Genomic DNA, 17,033 nt, shown 5'->3' with positions numbered 1-17,033 from the left:
GGATTTATAAAGATAACAAAGGAGAAACTCTTCCAGCATGTTTGGAGAGCTGCACACTGTGGCACTTTTAAAGAAAAATCTCATACCATAGAAAAAAACCCCAACCCAATATAAAACATCAGACAAACTCGTGCACAGCATTTGACAGCCAGGGTTGGCTCTTTTTAATTGGAGAGACAAAAAAACCCAAGTTTTAAAATACAGCCATTGAAAAGACGACGAATTAAGAAACATGTAAACACAGCAGAGGCTTAATTACAACTTGCACTGCTTGGTTTGGTACTTGCCCACTCCCCTCGAATGACCCAAGTACAGCACAGAACCACCAGCTCAGGGGGACAGGACTGCTCGAGCAGCATCTGCCCCTTGACATGCTAACCAAACACTGCTCTAGAGTACCTTGTCCTGCAGTGGCCCCAGCTTCTCTCTAAGGATGCTCAGCACATCTGCTCCACCCCAGACAAACAGGGCCCAGTGGCTAACAGGCTGAATGGTCCATCAGATTCAGTAAAAATGGGGACATTTCTGAATTCTGGTTCCACACGAAGGGACACGGGGGAGGGGGGACAAGGTAGGAAAAATCTCCCAAATCAATGTAGAGACTCATGCACCTTTTCCAAAGGAACCCTCCAGGAATGATGAACAGATGTTGAAGAGCCATCTCCTTACAGCCCCAGGTAATGGTCTCACACCCAGTCAGGCAGGAAAAAAAAACACTCCTGGAATGCAGAGACATCTCCATCCAGGGGACTTCTTTCCTACCACATGGCCTACAATCCAGGGGAATAAAGGGAATAAAGGAATAAAGGCAAGGAGGGAGCTGAAGGAAAGCTTAAGAAGATTGCAAGGGCACTACTGTGCTCAGCTCAGCCATAGAAGAACAGTTTGCTATCCCCAAGAGCTCCCAAAGGAGCCTCACCTGTCCCTAAAGGATTGTGCCTGGCTGCAGCACAGCCAGTTCCCCCCAGGGAGGGAGGGAAGAGTGTCCCAAGTGACATCCAGGGTCCTTTGCCATGGCAGAGGTCCCCAGCCCTCGGCCTGGCACAAGGTGATTGCTGTCTGCAGTGTCCTTTTGCTCCAGCCTTGGGAAGACACGGCCCCAGCCCATGGCACAGGCTCCCCGTGGGGGGACAAGCAAGCCACGTCTTCAGTGGGGCACAGCAGAACCAGGAGGTGACATGAGCATTCAGCAGAGATGAGAGCATTAGTGTCCTCTACAGAGTGAGACTGGCCAGCTCTACTAAAAACCACAACCTTACACGTGGTGAGGAAAAGATAACTTACTTTGGCAAGCAGAAACACACATTTATCACTGAAATACAGTAGCTGTCATTACATAAAAAGCTCCCCTTCCCACCCCAGCCCCACTCCCTCCACCAGCACTGCACTGAACAAAGCAGAAACTTCCATTTCCCAGCTGCAGGACACCTGCTCTACGTTCAGCTGTAGGACAGAGGAGCTTGATTCCAGAGCCAAAAGGAAGCTGGACAAACTAGCGAGCCACAAACTCAGGGAAATCCAGACAAATCCCACTTGACAGAGCTCATATCCCAGCACTTGGTGCAGGCTGGTCTCCCCCTTGGGTAGGAGGTCTCAGCACCTGCTTGGTGAAGGGCAGCTGGACAGGATGGACATTCTCCAAACCCAGTCAATCAAGTCTACAAAGCCACATCAGATTTTTAATGGAGGAGTGACTTCCTTCTGGGAATGTTCTCATGAGTCTACTTAGCTGAAGGCTAAAAGCAGCTTATTTTAAAAAAGAAACCCACATTCAGGTTCTCCGTTCACTGCATGATCTCAGACCTCGCTGGTGACTTCAGCTCAGGCCTCAGGAATGTGTCTCTGGAATCAGAGCTCTGCCACCCTTCCAGGTGCTGCTTGGCTCCTTCCAGCAGCTCACACAGGCCTGTTTGAGCCTCCCACAACAATTGCATCCACCTTCTGCCCCACTAACCCTCATCCTGCAGGCAGGAGGCAGCAAACCAGACCACACGCTCGTGTCCCCACACTGCTGTCCATCCCCACACAAAGCCTGCTCTGTCCCAAGGACACAGACACGGGCAGGCAGTAAATCCATCCACAGGAGAGCCCCCAAGAGCTTCAGAGCTGCTCTCTACACCTCCCTGCAGCAGCACCTGGGAGCTGCACGGGAGCAGCAGCCAGAGTGTGGATCTCGGGACAAGACTAGGAAGGCACAGCTCATGGCCAGGAGCCTTCCTGCCCCAACTTGTTGCCCACCCAGCAGCACTGGGACTGTCACCGCTCTGCCCACCCCATGCCACCTCCTCCTGTAGCCACATCTCACTCCCTCCTACCAGCCACAGCTCCTGGTGGGACACAGCACGGCCCTGCCCGTGCTCCACGTGGCTGGGTGGCAGTCCCAGGGCTGAGTCACCTCCAGCATCCAACTGTTTGTGGCAAGGAATCCAACACCAGCACGAAGAGGAAGAAGGGGAAGCAGCGAGGGGATGACACCACAAGATTTCCAGCAGGCCACGCCACAGTCTCTGATCCCTCCTCTAGCATCCAGCTTATCACCGGGCTGTTTTCCCCAGGCAAGATTTTGGAAAGGCAAGAAAAACATCCATCCTACAGAGCCCCAAAGCACCCTCCACGCGGCAGCCTGGGCCTTCCCTTGCTCTCTCCTTCCCCGCCAGGCCGAGGCTCTGGGGGCACAGAGGAGATCAGGCAGCCCCGCAGCCCCCGGGCATCGCCTCCATCAGCCGGGCCCAGCCTCCAGAGGAACGGATGGATTGGGAAGCGCCGTGGCACCTCCAGCTCCAGCTGGCCGAGCCCTCCCGCCCCATCCCACCCCGCCAGTCCTTCGAAGAAAGGAATGAAGTCAAAACCGGGTATTTATTTCTGTGAAGTCTCTGAGCGTCTCCCGTCGGTGCCGCTGTGCTGGGGGGGCTCCCGGCGCCCCCCGGCCTCACTGCCGGCCGTTGTTCTCGGCGGGCTGCCCGGGGGGCTTGGCCTCGCCGTGTGAGGACGTCCCCTCGAAGCGCTGCGACGCGATGGCAGCCTGGTGGGACATGCTCTTCCTCACGATGTCCCCTTTCCTCCACAGCACCACCTCCTGCAGGGACACAGGCAAGGCTTGTCAGGGCTCCTGAGACCTTCTGCTGAGACCTTCTGCTGCTCCAGCCAGCCCCGCAGGGTGAACCAGGCTCGGTGTTCCACCCACAGCCAGGACACACCCAGCAGGGCAGCCTGCCTGAAATTTGGGTAGGAAGCTCCTCTCTGGGGTCTGGGCACACAGAGGATGTCCACAGCACCTCTGTCCTAGTGCCACTGATAAGATGAAGCACAGAAGCTCCACCACTGGGGTGGGCACACAGAGGACAAGCACAGCACCTCTGGCTCTGGGGTGTGGGCACACAGAGGACATCCACAGCACCTCTGGCTCTGGGCACACAGAGGACATCCACAGCACCTCTGGCTCTGGGCACACAGAGGACATCCACAGCACCTCTGTCCTAGTGCCACTGATAAGGTGAAGCACAGAAACTTCACCACTGAGCAGAAAAGATATCCCAGGCAGGCACTTTCCAGACTTCTCCTCACCACCACAGACATCTGACCTGCATGGATTTGTTCAAGATCGTCCTTCCATGTGATGAATCCCAAATTCCCAGTAGGTCCTTGTAAAAGCATCCCAACCAACCACGCACAGGTCCAAGGAGAAGAGCAGCTCTGTTTCTCACCTGCTGTTTGAAGTAGCGTCTCTCCTCCTCATCGATCAGCACCAGATTGAGGTAATAACGCACAGAGAACTTCTTGTTGATGTCCCTCATGGTTGGAGTCAGCTCGTAGCCAGCCAGAAAGAGCCTGATGGGAATGGACTCCCCTGGAAAGGGCACAGAGCTGTCAGCACAGACAGGATGAAGAAAGAAACCAGGAGAGCAGCAGCAGCAAAACACAAACTCACACGGCCACAACCTTTGTCACCGTTTCCACAAGTGGACTAACATGAGCTAGAAGACCTCAACTCTCTCCAGAAACCAGCATGCACCGTCCTCAGCCAGATCCTGCCCTTGCTGACAGCTATTCCAGTTCCACTCTAACAGCACAGGACTCTTTTGGGACCTGCATCAAGACAGCACTGCAGGAAAAAATGAGTAAGGTGACATTTTCTCTAGCAGGTGACTATGCTGGGCAAAAGAACAGTGGCATGGGAGATTGGCACAGAGCAAGAACACCACCTCTGCTCTGAGCTGCAGCAATGCCAGCTGCTGGCCCATGCCAACTGTGAATTTATAGCTGGTTCTGCCACTGCTTCATCAAAAGAATTAAGTCATTGCAACTGATTCTGTCTTAGCTGCTCCTCATCACGCTGGAGAAGGAAGGGGATCAGATCAATCCCCTGCTCTGAGCCCACAGCAGTGGAACAGGATGCTGAGCACACAGAAGATACTTCAAGAGCCCTATTCCCACCCCAAAATCCTCTGGGAGAGCAATCCTGGGGGTTCCTGTGCCCTCTCACCTCTCACAGGTGCCCCATCCATGATCTCATACTTGGCTATGGTATCGTTCTCGTGGTACACGTTGGGCCCCGTGCCCGTCGTCTCCCTCTTGATGATGTCTATCTCCATGTGCTTGATCTTGATCCGCACCAGCAGGAAGTAGATCTTCCCCACAATCACATCTTTTAAATGGTACCTGGCACGAGATGGGAGGAAACACCAGGATCAAACCCTGTGCAGCAGAGCAGGGCTGGGGTTGACGTGCAGGAACTTGCTGGGCAAGCACTTTGCTCTCATCCCCAGCAGATGGCAAACCAGCCACTCTCACCAGCCCTTCATTTCCACCCTCTGCTCTTTTGGAAACCCACAAGAACATTTAGCATGAGCAGATAAATTAAAAACATCACTTTAGGCTAAATATCTGCAAGAAACCCCTGTAAGAGCAAAGGCTCCAAACTCAGTATTTGAGATCAACTAAATCAACCCAAATCACAGAATCATTTAGGTTGGAGAAGACCTCTGAGATCATCGAGTCCAACCTTGGACCAAGCACCACTTGCAGGTAGATTTGCCAGCACCAGCTGGGAAAGATGCACTGAGAGTACTCTAAAAGTCCCCAACTTGTTTGCTGGAGTTAATTCCCACTTCAGCTGCATTGCCTGGAAAGGAGCAAACATTGCATTTTGGAGACACCTGGAAGTATTGATCTGGCTGAGGATACAGGGAGTGGGAAGTTACAGCAAGAATTTCATGCTGTGCTCCAGGCTCAGTGAACCACAGCCACTGCTTCCCACTCCTTGATCCAGAGGTACGGGGAAAGGAGAGGAGCCCACGGATCAGGGAGGATCTGAGCTGTCTCCCAGCCTCTCTGGAGCACATGGACATGGAATTCCTTTGAGGAAACCTCCAGCAGGTGGGTCCCCAGAGCCCCCAGCTGCTCCTGAGCCACTCACTTGGACTTGTTGTACTCGAACTCGATGTGCAGGCAGTCCTCGATGCCCACTTCCATCTTGATGGAGGAGTTGAGCTCGGGGTAGGTGCTCAGGGTGTGCACAACGATGTCCATCTCCTTGACCACGTCGTTCAGCCTGCGGCTCACGGTGGCACGGAGGAAATACCTGCAGGGACAGTCCCCTCCCATCAGGGTCACAGCAGGGACAGGGGCTGGGGGGCTTGGGCTGCACTATCCAAGCAGCCTCACTACACAGATCCATGTAAAGAGCTGAAACGTGTTTGATTGCCAATCTAAACAAAACGTGTCATCAACTCAACAGGTCCACTGAGAAAGTTCCTTTTCCCCACTGAAGCTTGGAACTTCCTCCGTGGCAAAGTGAGGTGCTCAGTTCAGCTCATGCACAGCTGAGAGAAGGGCCAGCATTTCAAGAGCAGGGAATGGGGAATGTCCAAGGGAAACCAAAGAATTGTCACAAGGAAGCAGAACAGCAAGGAAGCTTCTCTTCCCTTCCTTTCCCTTCCATAACAGTGTCATTTGCTGTTACATTGCTCTTTTTTAGTCCAGGTCTGAACAAAATAAACCCACAGCAAACGAGACCCCAGCTCTTTATGTGTACCTGCCCCAGGAGCAGCCAACACCCCACAGTGCAAAAGCAGAAGGGAATTTTCAGATGGAAAAGCAAGCTCCTCTCAGCTTCCAAGCATTTGTGAGTCCGGGTTACCTAAGCCCCGTTTTGGGGATCCAAGGAACAGCCTGCACATGTTAAAACCACTGCCCTTTTGCAAGATTACATCAGGCTGCACAGCCACACCTCCCAGTGCAGATCTCAGACTTTTCCAACCCCCACTTTGAAGGCAGTGAAAGGATTTTGAGTCGATTGAGTGCTTTGATGTGAAATATCATTTCTAACATATGAACAAGGCACAAGCGAAGCATCTGTTTGCATACAGAGCACAATTAAAGTTGACAAGACTGATTACAGCAAAAATATCCCCACTGGAGACTAAACCAAACAGTTTATTTTGATTTTTTGAATTATCAAATAAATTAGCAAGCATTTGATTCAAAAGGGGCTGATTTCTCTTGTCACTCAAAAGGGGAAAAACAAGCTCCATAAAGAGCCTGCTGCATGCTTGTAAAGCAAAGATCTCAAAAGCAGCCTTTTACAACTCAGGCCCCAGAATTAATTTGGAGTTCTGCATCATCAGAGTGAATATCAGCACTCACAGAGAGCAGAACTGGGGTCAGCCAGGGCAGGGGACTCACCGTAGCTTCACATTCTGCCCCGTGTAGGACTCGTAAGGTTTCTCCACGTGTGTGAACTCAAAGTCAAATGTTTGTGATTGAGTGAATTCCCCAGGCCGGGCCAGGTCCTTCACCAGGGACACGAACTCGTGGTGGTTCCCTCGGTCATAGTAGAGTTCTAGGAAAATGGAAATCCAGGTTAAGCTTAGCCCCACGTGACACAGGAGATTTTCAGCAACTCTTTTGTCCAGGTCACTCCTTCCTTCAACACCATTCACAGAACCTACCAGGGGAACTGCGCTTGTTCCCTGTCTTCATCAGAGCCAGGTGCAGGCCACAACTTTCCTCCCTGAAACAGGAAGGAAAAGGTCCCCACAGCCTCCTTTACTACAATAAATCAAGAACTTGCCTTGAGGAGACACAAGTTGCCTATTATCAATATTAAATATGGTTTGTAGCTCATGCAAACCCTTCCAATAATTTTCTGCACTGTATTCCAGGCCAAAGGCATTGCCACTGTGAGGAAAAACCACCACTGCTTGTCTGGAACAGACAGTGACAGAGCAAAACCGAGGGGACAGGATGATTCCAACTGCTCCTGCTTATCCTTGGACAGCAAAGAGCTTGAGAGGCCTTGAGGTGCAGCAGGGAATAAATGACAGCGTTGATCCTGCTGCACAGCCACCCTGTGTGTGGGGAGGCAGCTGAATCCACTGCTCCTCCAGCCCATGGATAACACATTAATGGCCACGTGAGCACGGTGAGGGAGCTCTCACCTCTGGAAGCACTGCTCAAACCAGCTCCGTGACCAGCTTTGCCTCGCTTTTCCCCACAACCCTTCCACATCAGCGGGAAACTACAGGTTTCCTCACTTAATGAAAGCAATCCTCCACACCTCCACCGAGTTTTCTGCCTCAAGACAAAGCAACAAAACCCTTAAAACTCTGCAATTTGCATGAGCAGCTTGGGATTACCCAAACCCATCAATGAAACCTGCCCTTCCCAGCCCTGCGTGTGAGCCTGTGCCTACAGGACACCCACACAGCCCTTCTGCAAGGCAAAGCCTTTCTGCTTAGATGAGGAAACAAAAACCTAAGTCATCACACAATCACACTCACCAAGCTCAGTGTCAGCACTAAACTGTGCAGAGGAGGCTCCTGAGAGGTATTAGAGGTGCCCAGGAACTGCAGTTCAGCCCTCCTTGAGATGCACGATGAGATTTCAGCTTTTTAAGCGATGCCTGTTTCTCACAGCCCTTTGCTCACCTTATCTCTCTAATGGAAATTTTGGCACTAGAGCTGCCCTCACTTACGCACAACAGCAAATGTCACCAAGCCCTTTAGGCTGGGCAGGTGACATAAATAACCAAGCCTCTCTCTGTGCACTGAATCTGTGTGTCCACTGAGAGGAAAGTGCTTTCTGATGTGACAGGGAGAAGCCACGTGCCAACAGAAAAAGAGGAATCAGCCACAGAAATAGAGGAATCAGCCCAGACCATCGTGACACACGATGCAGGAGGCACAAATCAAAAAACCAAGGGGAGGGAGATGTCAGTGCACTGAGTTCTCTGCTACCTCAGAAGGTCATGTTTGGCACTCTGAAGCCTTTAGCAGAGTGATGTTTCCCACACTCCAGCCTGTCAAACAGGTATAAGCTGTAATTTCAGGTTTTCAGAGCTATAATGTTTCCAGACTGAGAAAATAACCTGCCAACATTTCAGTGGCTTGCTCAGGCCACAGCCACCAGAGATGAAACCATCTGGAATGGGTTCCATGCTCACCTGGGAGCAGGCAGGACCCAGCACTCTCAGTCTGGCATCTGGTACCTGCTCTGGAACATCTTCCCTGCAAAATGTCCCTCCTTCACAGCCCAGTCCTCCTGCCTGTTAAATTGTCTCACCTCCACGCTGACCTCATGGCAGCAAGAAGTCAGAATACAAGATGGAAAGCATTGAGAAGTGCAATTAGTGGTACAAACTTCAGTGATTTATCAAAAAGGCCTGAGGGGCATAAGGACTGATGTGCAGCCACAGCAGCTCTAACACACCCTGCTTGAGCAATAACATGCATGCAAAGCAGTAATTCCATGCAGGCATGGCTCAAAAGTCTTCCAAAACAGGGAATGAGATGCAGGCAAGGCAGCACAGTAGAGACAGTGGGGCAGGAAACAAAGTTCATACTTAATTTCCACTGGGAACCGTATCAATAGCAACTCATACCCTGGCTCCTGGTGAACAGCCTCACCTGCACTCCATCATTTACACACTCCCTTCCCTTCCAAAAACCAGAGTCAGGCACAAGCAAAGCCAATAAAACTCAAACAGCAGCATGGGGTTGGGTGGGAAATCTGCTCATGTTCCCTCACCACACAATTTGCAATGCAAAGGCTGCAGGCCCCTGGCTCCAGCAGTGATTTTGGGGTTTAGAGCCAAGCACAGAGAGCCACAGATGTGAGGCCTCGCAGGCAGCCACATCACTGGGAAGGAACATCCTGAACTTATTTTGGCTTGTGGGGCTCAAGGCATGTCCGTGGAGCAGGGACAGCTCCTCTCCGAGGGAGGAGTGGGTGTGGCAGCTGCCTTTCCCCTACGACAGCAGGAAATATTAAACCCGAATTGGTTACACGCACAGATAACCACAAGTTTTGAACAACCTGAAGTCACCCGACCAACCGTGCAGGGACGTGCGGAGTAGAAGGTGGGATCAGCCAAGGTGAGCCTGCGAGCCTCAGGAAAGGTGATCCACGCAGGTAAAAGGGACATAAGGACAAAAGCCACCCCATCAGCACCCTCAGCATCCCTAAGAGGATCAGCAGGCACACGAGGGAAGCAGGCAGACAGCTCCTGGAGCGGGAACAGCCAGCATGGGGAGCAGGGCCTGGCAGCCGGCGTTGGCAGCAGGTCCAGGCTGACCTGCAGCTGCAGGACGGAACCAAAGCATGCCCAGCTCGCAGCTGAAACTGGTGACCGAGCAGAAGCGAGAAATTAGGACAGGAGAACAATGACCTGGAAAAGGACTGGAATGCCCTTCCTTCTGCCAGGGCTCAAGCCTGGAGAACAGGCCAGGCGGCCCAGCTCGGAGGGTGGAATAATGTCCAGCAGCTGTGGGAATGCTGCGTGCAGCCGGGCATCGCTCGGGAGCGAGCAGAACCTGCTCCACACCAGCGGGATCCCAGTGCCATGGGGCACAGCAATGCCCCCAGAACCCCCAGTACCAGTGGGATCCCAGTGCCATGGGGCACAGCAATGCCCCCAGAACCCCCAGTACCAGCGGGATCCCAGTGCCATGGGGCACAGCAATGCCCCCAGAACCCCAGTACCAGTGGGATCCCAGTGCCATGGGGCAAATCGATGCCCTCAGACCCCCCAGTACCAGCGGGACCCCAGTGCCATGGAGCACAGCAATGCCCCCAGAACCCCAGTACCAGTGGGATCCCAGTGCCATGGGGCACAGCAATGCCCCCAGAACCCCCAGTACCAGTGGGATCCCAGTGCCATGGGGCACAGCAATGCCCCCAGAACCCCAGTACCAGTGGGATCCCAGCACTGTGGGACACAGCAATGCCCCCAGAACCCCCAGTACCAGCGGGATCCCAGTGCCATGGGGCACAGCAATGCCCCCAGAACCCCCAGTACCAGCGGGATCCCAGCACTGTGGGACACAGCAATGCCCCCAGAACCCCAGTACCAGTGGGATCCCAGTGCCATGGGGCAAATCGATGCCCTCAGACCCCCCAGTACCAGCGGGACCCCAGTGCCATGGAGCACAGCAATGCCCCCAGAACCCCAGTACCAGTGGGATGCCCGCACTGTGGGACACAGCAATGCCCCCAGAACCCCAGTACCAGTGGGATCCCAGTGCCACGGGGCAAATCGATGCCCTCAGACCCCCCAGTACCAGCGGGACCCCAGTGCCATGGGGCACAGCAATGCCCCCAGAACCCCCAGTACCAGCGGGATCCCAGCACTGTGGGACACAGCAATGCCCCCAGAACCCCCAGTACCAGCGGCACCCCAGTGCCATGGGGCACAGCAATGCCCCCAGAACCCCAGTACCAGTGGGATCCCAGTGCCATGGGGCACAGCAATGCCCCCAGATCCCAGCACTGTGGGGCACAGCAATGCCCCCAGACCCCTGGTACCAATAGGATCCCAGTGCCATGGGGCACAGCAATGCCCCCAGATCCCAGCACTGTGGGGCACAGCAATGCCAATAGGATCCCAGTGCCATGGGGCACAGCAGTGGCCCTAGACCCCCGGTACCAGTGAGCTAACATGGGATGCAGTGATGCTCCCTGTACCCTCAGCACCAGCAATGCTCTCTGGATCCCTGGCACCGCAGGGATCTCAGTACCGTGGGGTTCAGCAATGCTCCCCAGCCCCTTGGCACCTGTGGGATGCCGTGATCCTCCCTGGACCCCGGCAGCAGCGGGATCCCGGCACCGTGCGGTGCAGCGCTGCTCCCGGCACCCACCAGGGGCATCGGGAAGGGACAGCCGGGCCCGCAGGCCGCCCCGCTCACCGATCTGCCCGATGAACTCCACTTTGATGCCCTGGTGCTCCAGCCGCTTGTTGGGGTTCTTGAGGGTGAGGACCACCCGCCCCGACACGGTCTCGCCGTCGTAGAAGAGGAAATATTTCTCCTTCTTGCCTTCCTCCGTCTTGTGCTCCACCCGCCGCCGGCTCTCGGCGTCGCTCAGCACCAGCTCCAGCTCCGGGCTCTGCCCGAACCCGAAGAAGCTCATGGTCCCGGGATGCGGCGCGGGGCGGCGCGGGCGGACCCCGCGGCCCCGCTGGCGGATCGCGGCCGGGGCGGGGCTGCGCGGGGCGGCGGCAGCTACACCGGGGAAGGGGCCGGGGCGGCGGCGGCAGCAGCGGCGGCGGCGGCGGCGGCGCGGGGGGGCCGCAATGCGGCAGCGCTGCCGGGGCGGCGGCGGCGGCGGCGGGACCCGCGCACCGCGCACCGCGCACCGCGCAGCCCCGCCCCGGCCGCGCCCGCCCCGCTCCTTCCGGGGCAGCGGCGGCCGCCGCGATTGGCCCGCGCCGCCCCGCGGCCGCCATTGGCGCGTTCGAAGCTGGGCGGCGGCGGCGGCGCGATGGCGGCGGAGCGGCTGCGGAGCGCGCTCGGCGGGTGGCGGCTGCCGGAGCCGGCCGCAGGTGCGGGCCCGGGCCCGGGCCCGGGCCGGGGCCGGGGCCGGGCCCGGTTTGCCGAACTCTTTTCCCGTCTTGGTCGCTGTGTCTCTCGGTCTCTCTGTTTCCCGGTCCCCGTCTGGGTCTCCGTTTCTGTCCCGCTCTCTGTTATGGTCTCTGTCCCGGTCTCTGTCTCTCTCCCGTTCTGCCTCTCTGTCTCGGTATCTGTCTCTGTTGCCCTCCCGGTCCTGCCTTGGTCCCGCTCCCGGTTTCGGTTCCCGTCCGGGTCTCTGTGTCCCGGTCCCGGTCCCAGTCTTGGTGTCAGTCTATGTCCCGGTCTCTGTGTCCCAGTCTCTCTCTCTCTCCCGTTCTCTCTGTCGCGGTACCGGTGTCAGTCCCGGTCCCTCTGTCTCCGTTCCGGTCCCGGTTCCGGTGGCTCTCCCCCGGTCACCGGGGTGCGGGTGACCCCAGGCATTGGGAGGCTCCTGACACTGGCAGCGGCTGCCCTTGGCGCGCTGGATTTCGGTAGTCCGTGTTCATGTTGGAGCCTTATTTTGGGTGAAACGCGTGCTTCGGAGAAATCTCCCCCCTGGCGCTTACAAACACTTTTTTTTTCTCTCTCTCAGTATGGGTGGACACGGTGTGGGATATGGATTTCACGGAGAGCGAGCCTCTGGATCCCTGGATAGCGGAGGAGATCACGGCCGACGGGCTCGACACCTTTACCCGCCTGTACAGCGCTCTGGCGCCCTTTGCTGCCGGGGACCAGGAGAGCAGAGAGGTGACATCACCTAACACGGCGCCGGCCACCCTCACTTTCTCTTCTTCACGACTGTCTTGCCTTGAAATTCACAATATATTCAAAAAGGATTCTTGCTCTGTGTGCTGGAATGCTTCAGAAGGAAGCTATTCCCAAATTTTTATAATATAACTTAGCATGATATTAAGTATATATATATAGTTATTACAATTACTAATAATCAATACAACATACCAATTATTAATTTTAATCAATTGACTAAATGCTTAATCAATGTAATTAATATGATATAAATATTATATATAATATTAAATATTTAATATAGTGTATTATACTTTATGAAACATATAATACACAGGGGGTTTGTTATGGTGGCACCTGTTAAAATCTAAATAATGGCTAGTTTTGGACATCCATGTTATTATGGGGTTCCTCACTATTCCTGTTTTGCCTCAGAATGTCTGGACCTTGTTTGCTGAGAACAGCCTGTCCCACCAGGCCCTGGTGGCCGTGCTGCATCACTTTGTGCACGTGGGCCAGCAGAAAAGAGCCAACGTGCAGCAGAGGGTGTTTGCTCTGCACTCAGCTGGGCTCTACCTGCTGCTGCTGGAGATCCCAGGTGAGCCTTGAAATGTTCCTCTTCATGGCTGGGGGCAGCACAGGTCAGGCAGGGGTGGGTTTGTAACAATTCCAGTGGTGGTGCTGGCTTGATGGCCCTGAAATCCTCGGGGGCTGAGCGGTGTCACGGGCTGGTGGCGGCCTGGCCTCCTGTCACAGAGGGGTTTGGTGGCCTCAGTGCAGGTCTGTGACAAGGTGACAGAGGAGCCTGCACAGTGCTGGAACCACACAGGTCCCTCTGCTTTGACAGTCAAGGCAGGAGCTTATTCCTGTTGCTGCTGTGTAAGCAGGGAGATTTCACTGTGCAGCACATCTGGATGGGTTTGTTTGTGAAAACAAAAATACCGGTTTAAAAAAACCAGCAGCTGAGTGTTTCCAGCAGGTTAGGTCACAGCTGGATCCTTTGTATTCCAGCATGCCCTGAAGTTTTGCTGATCTCCATGGTGCAGCTGGAAGGGGTCATTCAGCTGGTGATCCTGCTGGAATGTGTCACTGCTGATGATGCATCAGCCTGGTGCACTTCAAGCAGCTCTTTATTCTTCTCTTGAACTTTCTTAGGCTCTGGGACACCTGTGGAGAGATCATAGAACCACAAACTGATTTGGGCTGGGAGGGACCTTAAAGCTTATCTCATTTCATGGGCAAGGACACTCTCCACTAGACCAGGTTGCTCCAGCCTGGCATTGACCACTTCCAGGGATGGGACACGATGCCCAGATGGTTTGAAGTTCTCTGTATTTTGTCTGGAAGAGGACTGATGTTTGTCTTTTCTGGGCAGGCAGCATAGCCAACCAGGTGTTCCATCAAGTGATGTTTGATAAATGTCTTTACACCCTGACAAAATGCTGGCCTCAAGAGATGAGGAAAAGGAAGAAGGCACACGCTCAGAGCTCTCAGCCCAATGCCAGAAGGAACAGAAAGAAAGGGAAGCCAAGCAGGAATGACAACTCCAGTGTAAGATGTCTGTGCAATCTCTTCAGATACAAGTCCCTAGTAATAAGCAAATTGTTGGCAAGCTGTTTCTCTTTTCTGCCAATATAGATGGAAGAGATGTTGGAAGAGGAGAAGGAAGAGGATGATAATGTTTACTTCTCAACAGAAGATCTTCTCCAAGTCCGCAATGCCATCTTCCTTCTTTTGAAAAACTTCCTAAGACTTCTGCCCAAGTTCTCTCTAAAAGAAAAGCCTCAGTGCATGCAGAACTGTCTGCAGGTAAGGAGGATCCAGCTTGATGAGCCTTATGTCCCCTAACACAGATGTTTTGGGGATGCAGAGCACTCCACATGGAGGAGGTGACAGCCCTGCCTTCTGTCACCTGATGGGAATTAGGGAAATTGGGAGCAGGGTGCCTGCTCTGTGTCTGCCTCTCGAGCTGAACACTTGCAAGTGTTTTGTTCATGGAATCAGAAGTGTTTGGGCTGGAAGGGACCTTAGATTTCATCCTGTTCCGTCCCTGCCATGGGCAGGGACACCTTCCACTATCCCAGGTTGCTCCAAGCCCTGTCCAACCTGGCCTTGGACACTTCCAGGGATCCAGGGGCAGCCCCCACTTGTTCCTGGGGGGAGCTTCTGGGCTTTGGGATCTGCTTTTGTTCTGCTTCAAGGGAGGTGTCTGAAAGTTGAACCCAGTGGTGTGACCCCAGACATCCCAAAGCCCTGCACACCCTCCTCTCAGGGGACTTGGCTTCTCTCAGGGGACTGAGCTCAGCTTGGCTCTCTTCCCTTGCAGGTCTTTGTTGAGATGACCAGCTTTGAGCCAGTGCTCCACGAGTTCGAGTTTTCAGCAGCCATGTGAGCAAATAATTCTTAATAATTCTTAGTGTTTGTATGATGGTCTGAACAAGCAAAGCCCTCAGTGCTTGTGTTGTCCTGTGTATATGAAAATGAAAGTGACAGATTCTCTCATGAAGATAATTAGAATGTGTTCCACGTGCTGACAGCAAACAGCATCTTGTGAATATTGAATGTTTTGCAGTCAATGAGCTCTTTTAATAGTCACAGTTACTCTGATGAGAGGTGAAGACATCTCTTTGCCTTCTTTCCTTAGGGATGTTAATAAAGCCAAGTACCTTCCTGAGCTGGCCTATTATGGACTTCACTTACTGTGCTCCCCTCTCCATGGCACAGAAGATAAGGTACAAGTTAAACAGAATCTTTAACACCCTCACAGCAGCTTGGAAAAAGAGTGCTTGCTTCTTTCCTTCTCGGCATGTCATTTTTTGCTTGTGTGGTTTTTACTTTTCACTTCACTTGGTCTCTTTGTGCCATCTTTGCTGGGTCAGAGCAAAGATGTTTTATTCCACACCAGTCCATATTGCTGCTGCACTTGTGTGCAGTGAATTCCATGCTCTGCTGACTCTTATGGCAAATGAAGTGAAAACAAAGGAGAGCTGCAGTGGCATTGGGCCTCTGAACCTTGAAGAAGAGAGTTCCAGGTGGCTGCCTTTGCCTGGAATGTTGTGATTCCCTGCTAGATGGAGCTGCAGCACCGCCTGGCAGCGTGTGAGGGGCTGGGCTGTGCAGTGCTCTGTGTGCTCTGTGAGGCTGAGCACGGCTGGTTCTTGTTCAGAGAACACTCTGAGATCGTGGAGCAGCCAGTTCTGCCAGAAACTTCCCGTCTTTATTTGTTTAAATTGGCAGGCAGAGCGGGGCATCTTCCACTTACCTGAGCGCTGCTGCTCTGCGTGGGGCTGCTGAAGGTTGGGCGTGCCCGAGCTGTGTCTGGGAGTCTGTGTGACCCCCTGGGCTGGTTCTGAGCCTGCAGGCTGGAATCAGCAGCTGTCTAGTCAGGAAAGCCTGGAGTACACACCAGCCTGCTTATTCCTGAGTGCCAGCCCAGCTCCAGCAGCCCTGGGCCTGTGTATTTCTGCCTCCTTGGTTTCTCAGTGCAGCATGAGCTTTTCAGAACTGTTGGCATTTGTGGTGACAGCAAGGTGTTGTCGTTCCCTTTCCCAGACCTGCCTCATCTTCCCTGCCTCTCCTGCTTGCACAGGGAATGTCAGGATCATGAGGCAAGCCGTGGTTCCAAGAACATTCAAGGGAGGCAGCTCCAAGAGTTCAAGTGCGAAACACACATTTAGCTTAAGACATCTACGCAAAACCCAGCGAGTTTCCTCAAATTCCAAGTGTTTCTGGCAGACAAAAAAAAGTCCACAGGGGACTTTGAAGGGGGGACTTTGCCCTGTTTGGAGGGCAGTGGTTAATGCTTTCAGAAAGCCCTTCTGAGACTTTGCTGAACTTGCATGAGAACATGACAGCCAGGAAAGATGTTGTGTGTATTTAGAAAGTGTCCTCTTGGAATTTGTCTGCTAGGAGTCATGCTTTTACATGTGCTGCTGTTTGGTTCTAAGCTTGATTCAGAACTATTTCATGACCCTGGAGTGCCCATCCATGCAAAAGAGCCTGCCAATAACCTCTTCTTTCCAGACCCTTCGATGTGTGTTCCAGCGACTCCTCAGTGTCATTCTGATGGTGGAGAGCAGTGGGGGTTCCAGGTGTGAGGCCCTTCCCATCACATCAGCTGTGACCAGCGCCAGGAGCCAGGCTGTGAAATTCATCAGGTGACGTTCAGAGCTCTGAGCGTGGCTGCTCCTTTCTTCTGGCATGCCTTTGCTTTGCTGTTGAGGTGATAAAGGGATGAGACAAACTGGCACTGGCTTTGAAGTTGTTTGTGCAAATGAGGCTTAATTAAAGTGTCTGGAATGGGAATTTACCGAGCTTGCTGGTAGAGGGAAAAGAAGGTGCTGTGGAAAGGACCCATTTTCTGTATTTTGCTTTGTGTCAGTTTTTCAGGTCTTGTGTTTTACTACAGAGAATTGTGAAGGAAATGAAAGATTAACATGGAGCTCATTCCTCCATAGTTCT

At 53.6% G+C, this 17,033-nt stretch overlaps 2 protein-coding genes across 8 annotated transcripts in view; one reads left to right on the top strand and one right to left on the bottom strand.

Annotated features, from left to right (window-relative positions):
* Nucleotides 1–133: 133 nt before the first annotated feature.
* On the bottom strand, nt 134–11,406 carry VPS26B (VPS26 retromer complex component B). The gene is made up of 6 exons (XM_068172055.1): nt 11,184–11,406; nt 6,685–6,841; nt 5,417–5,581; nt 4,484–4,659; nt 3,705–3,847; nt 134–3,076 (listed from the first exon to the last, which is right to left on the bottom strand). Exons 1-6 carry the CDS (start codon nt 11,404–11,406, stop codon nt 2,930–2,932), a joined length of 1,011 nt encoding a protein of 336 aa, XP_068028156.1. The 3' UTR covers nt 134–2,929.
* A 9-nt stretch (nt 11,407–11,415) lies between these two features.
* NCAPD3 (non-SMC condensin II complex subunit D3) overlaps nt 11,416–17,033 on the top strand; it is a 34,734-nt gene continuing 29,116 nt past the window's right edge. For all 7 annotated transcript variants that reach the window (XM_068172010.1, XM_068172012.1, XM_068172009.1 and 4 more), the window contains exons 1-8: nt 11,416–11,818; nt 12,418–12,572; nt 13,008–13,170; nt 13,948–14,123; nt 14,211–14,381; nt 14,899–14,960; nt 15,217–15,304; nt 16,596–16,729. In XM_068172010.1, the coding sequence (XP_068028111.1) occupies nt 11,416–11,818; nt 12,418–12,572; nt 13,008–13,170; nt 13,948–14,123; nt 14,211–14,381; nt 14,899–14,960; nt 15,217–15,304; nt 16,596–16,729 (1,352 nt within the window). The remainder of the gene's footprint in view (nt 11,819–12,417; nt 12,573–13,007; nt 13,171–13,947; nt 14,124–14,210; nt 14,382–14,898; nt 14,961–15,216; nt 15,305–16,595; nt 16,730–17,033) is intronic.

Source organism: Anomalospiza imberbis, chromosome 24 (assembly GCF_031753505.1).
Source record: "Anomalospiza imberbis isolate Cuckoo-Finch-1a 21T00152 chromosome 24, ASM3175350v1, whole genome shotgun sequence".
NCBI classification, from domain to species: domain Eukaryota; kingdom Metazoa; phylum Chordata; class Aves; order Passeriformes; family Viduidae; genus Anomalospiza; species Anomalospiza imberbis.
The sequence above is the reverse complement of the archived record's forward strand: the minus strand, read 5'-3'. Positions and strand labels throughout refer to the sequence as shown.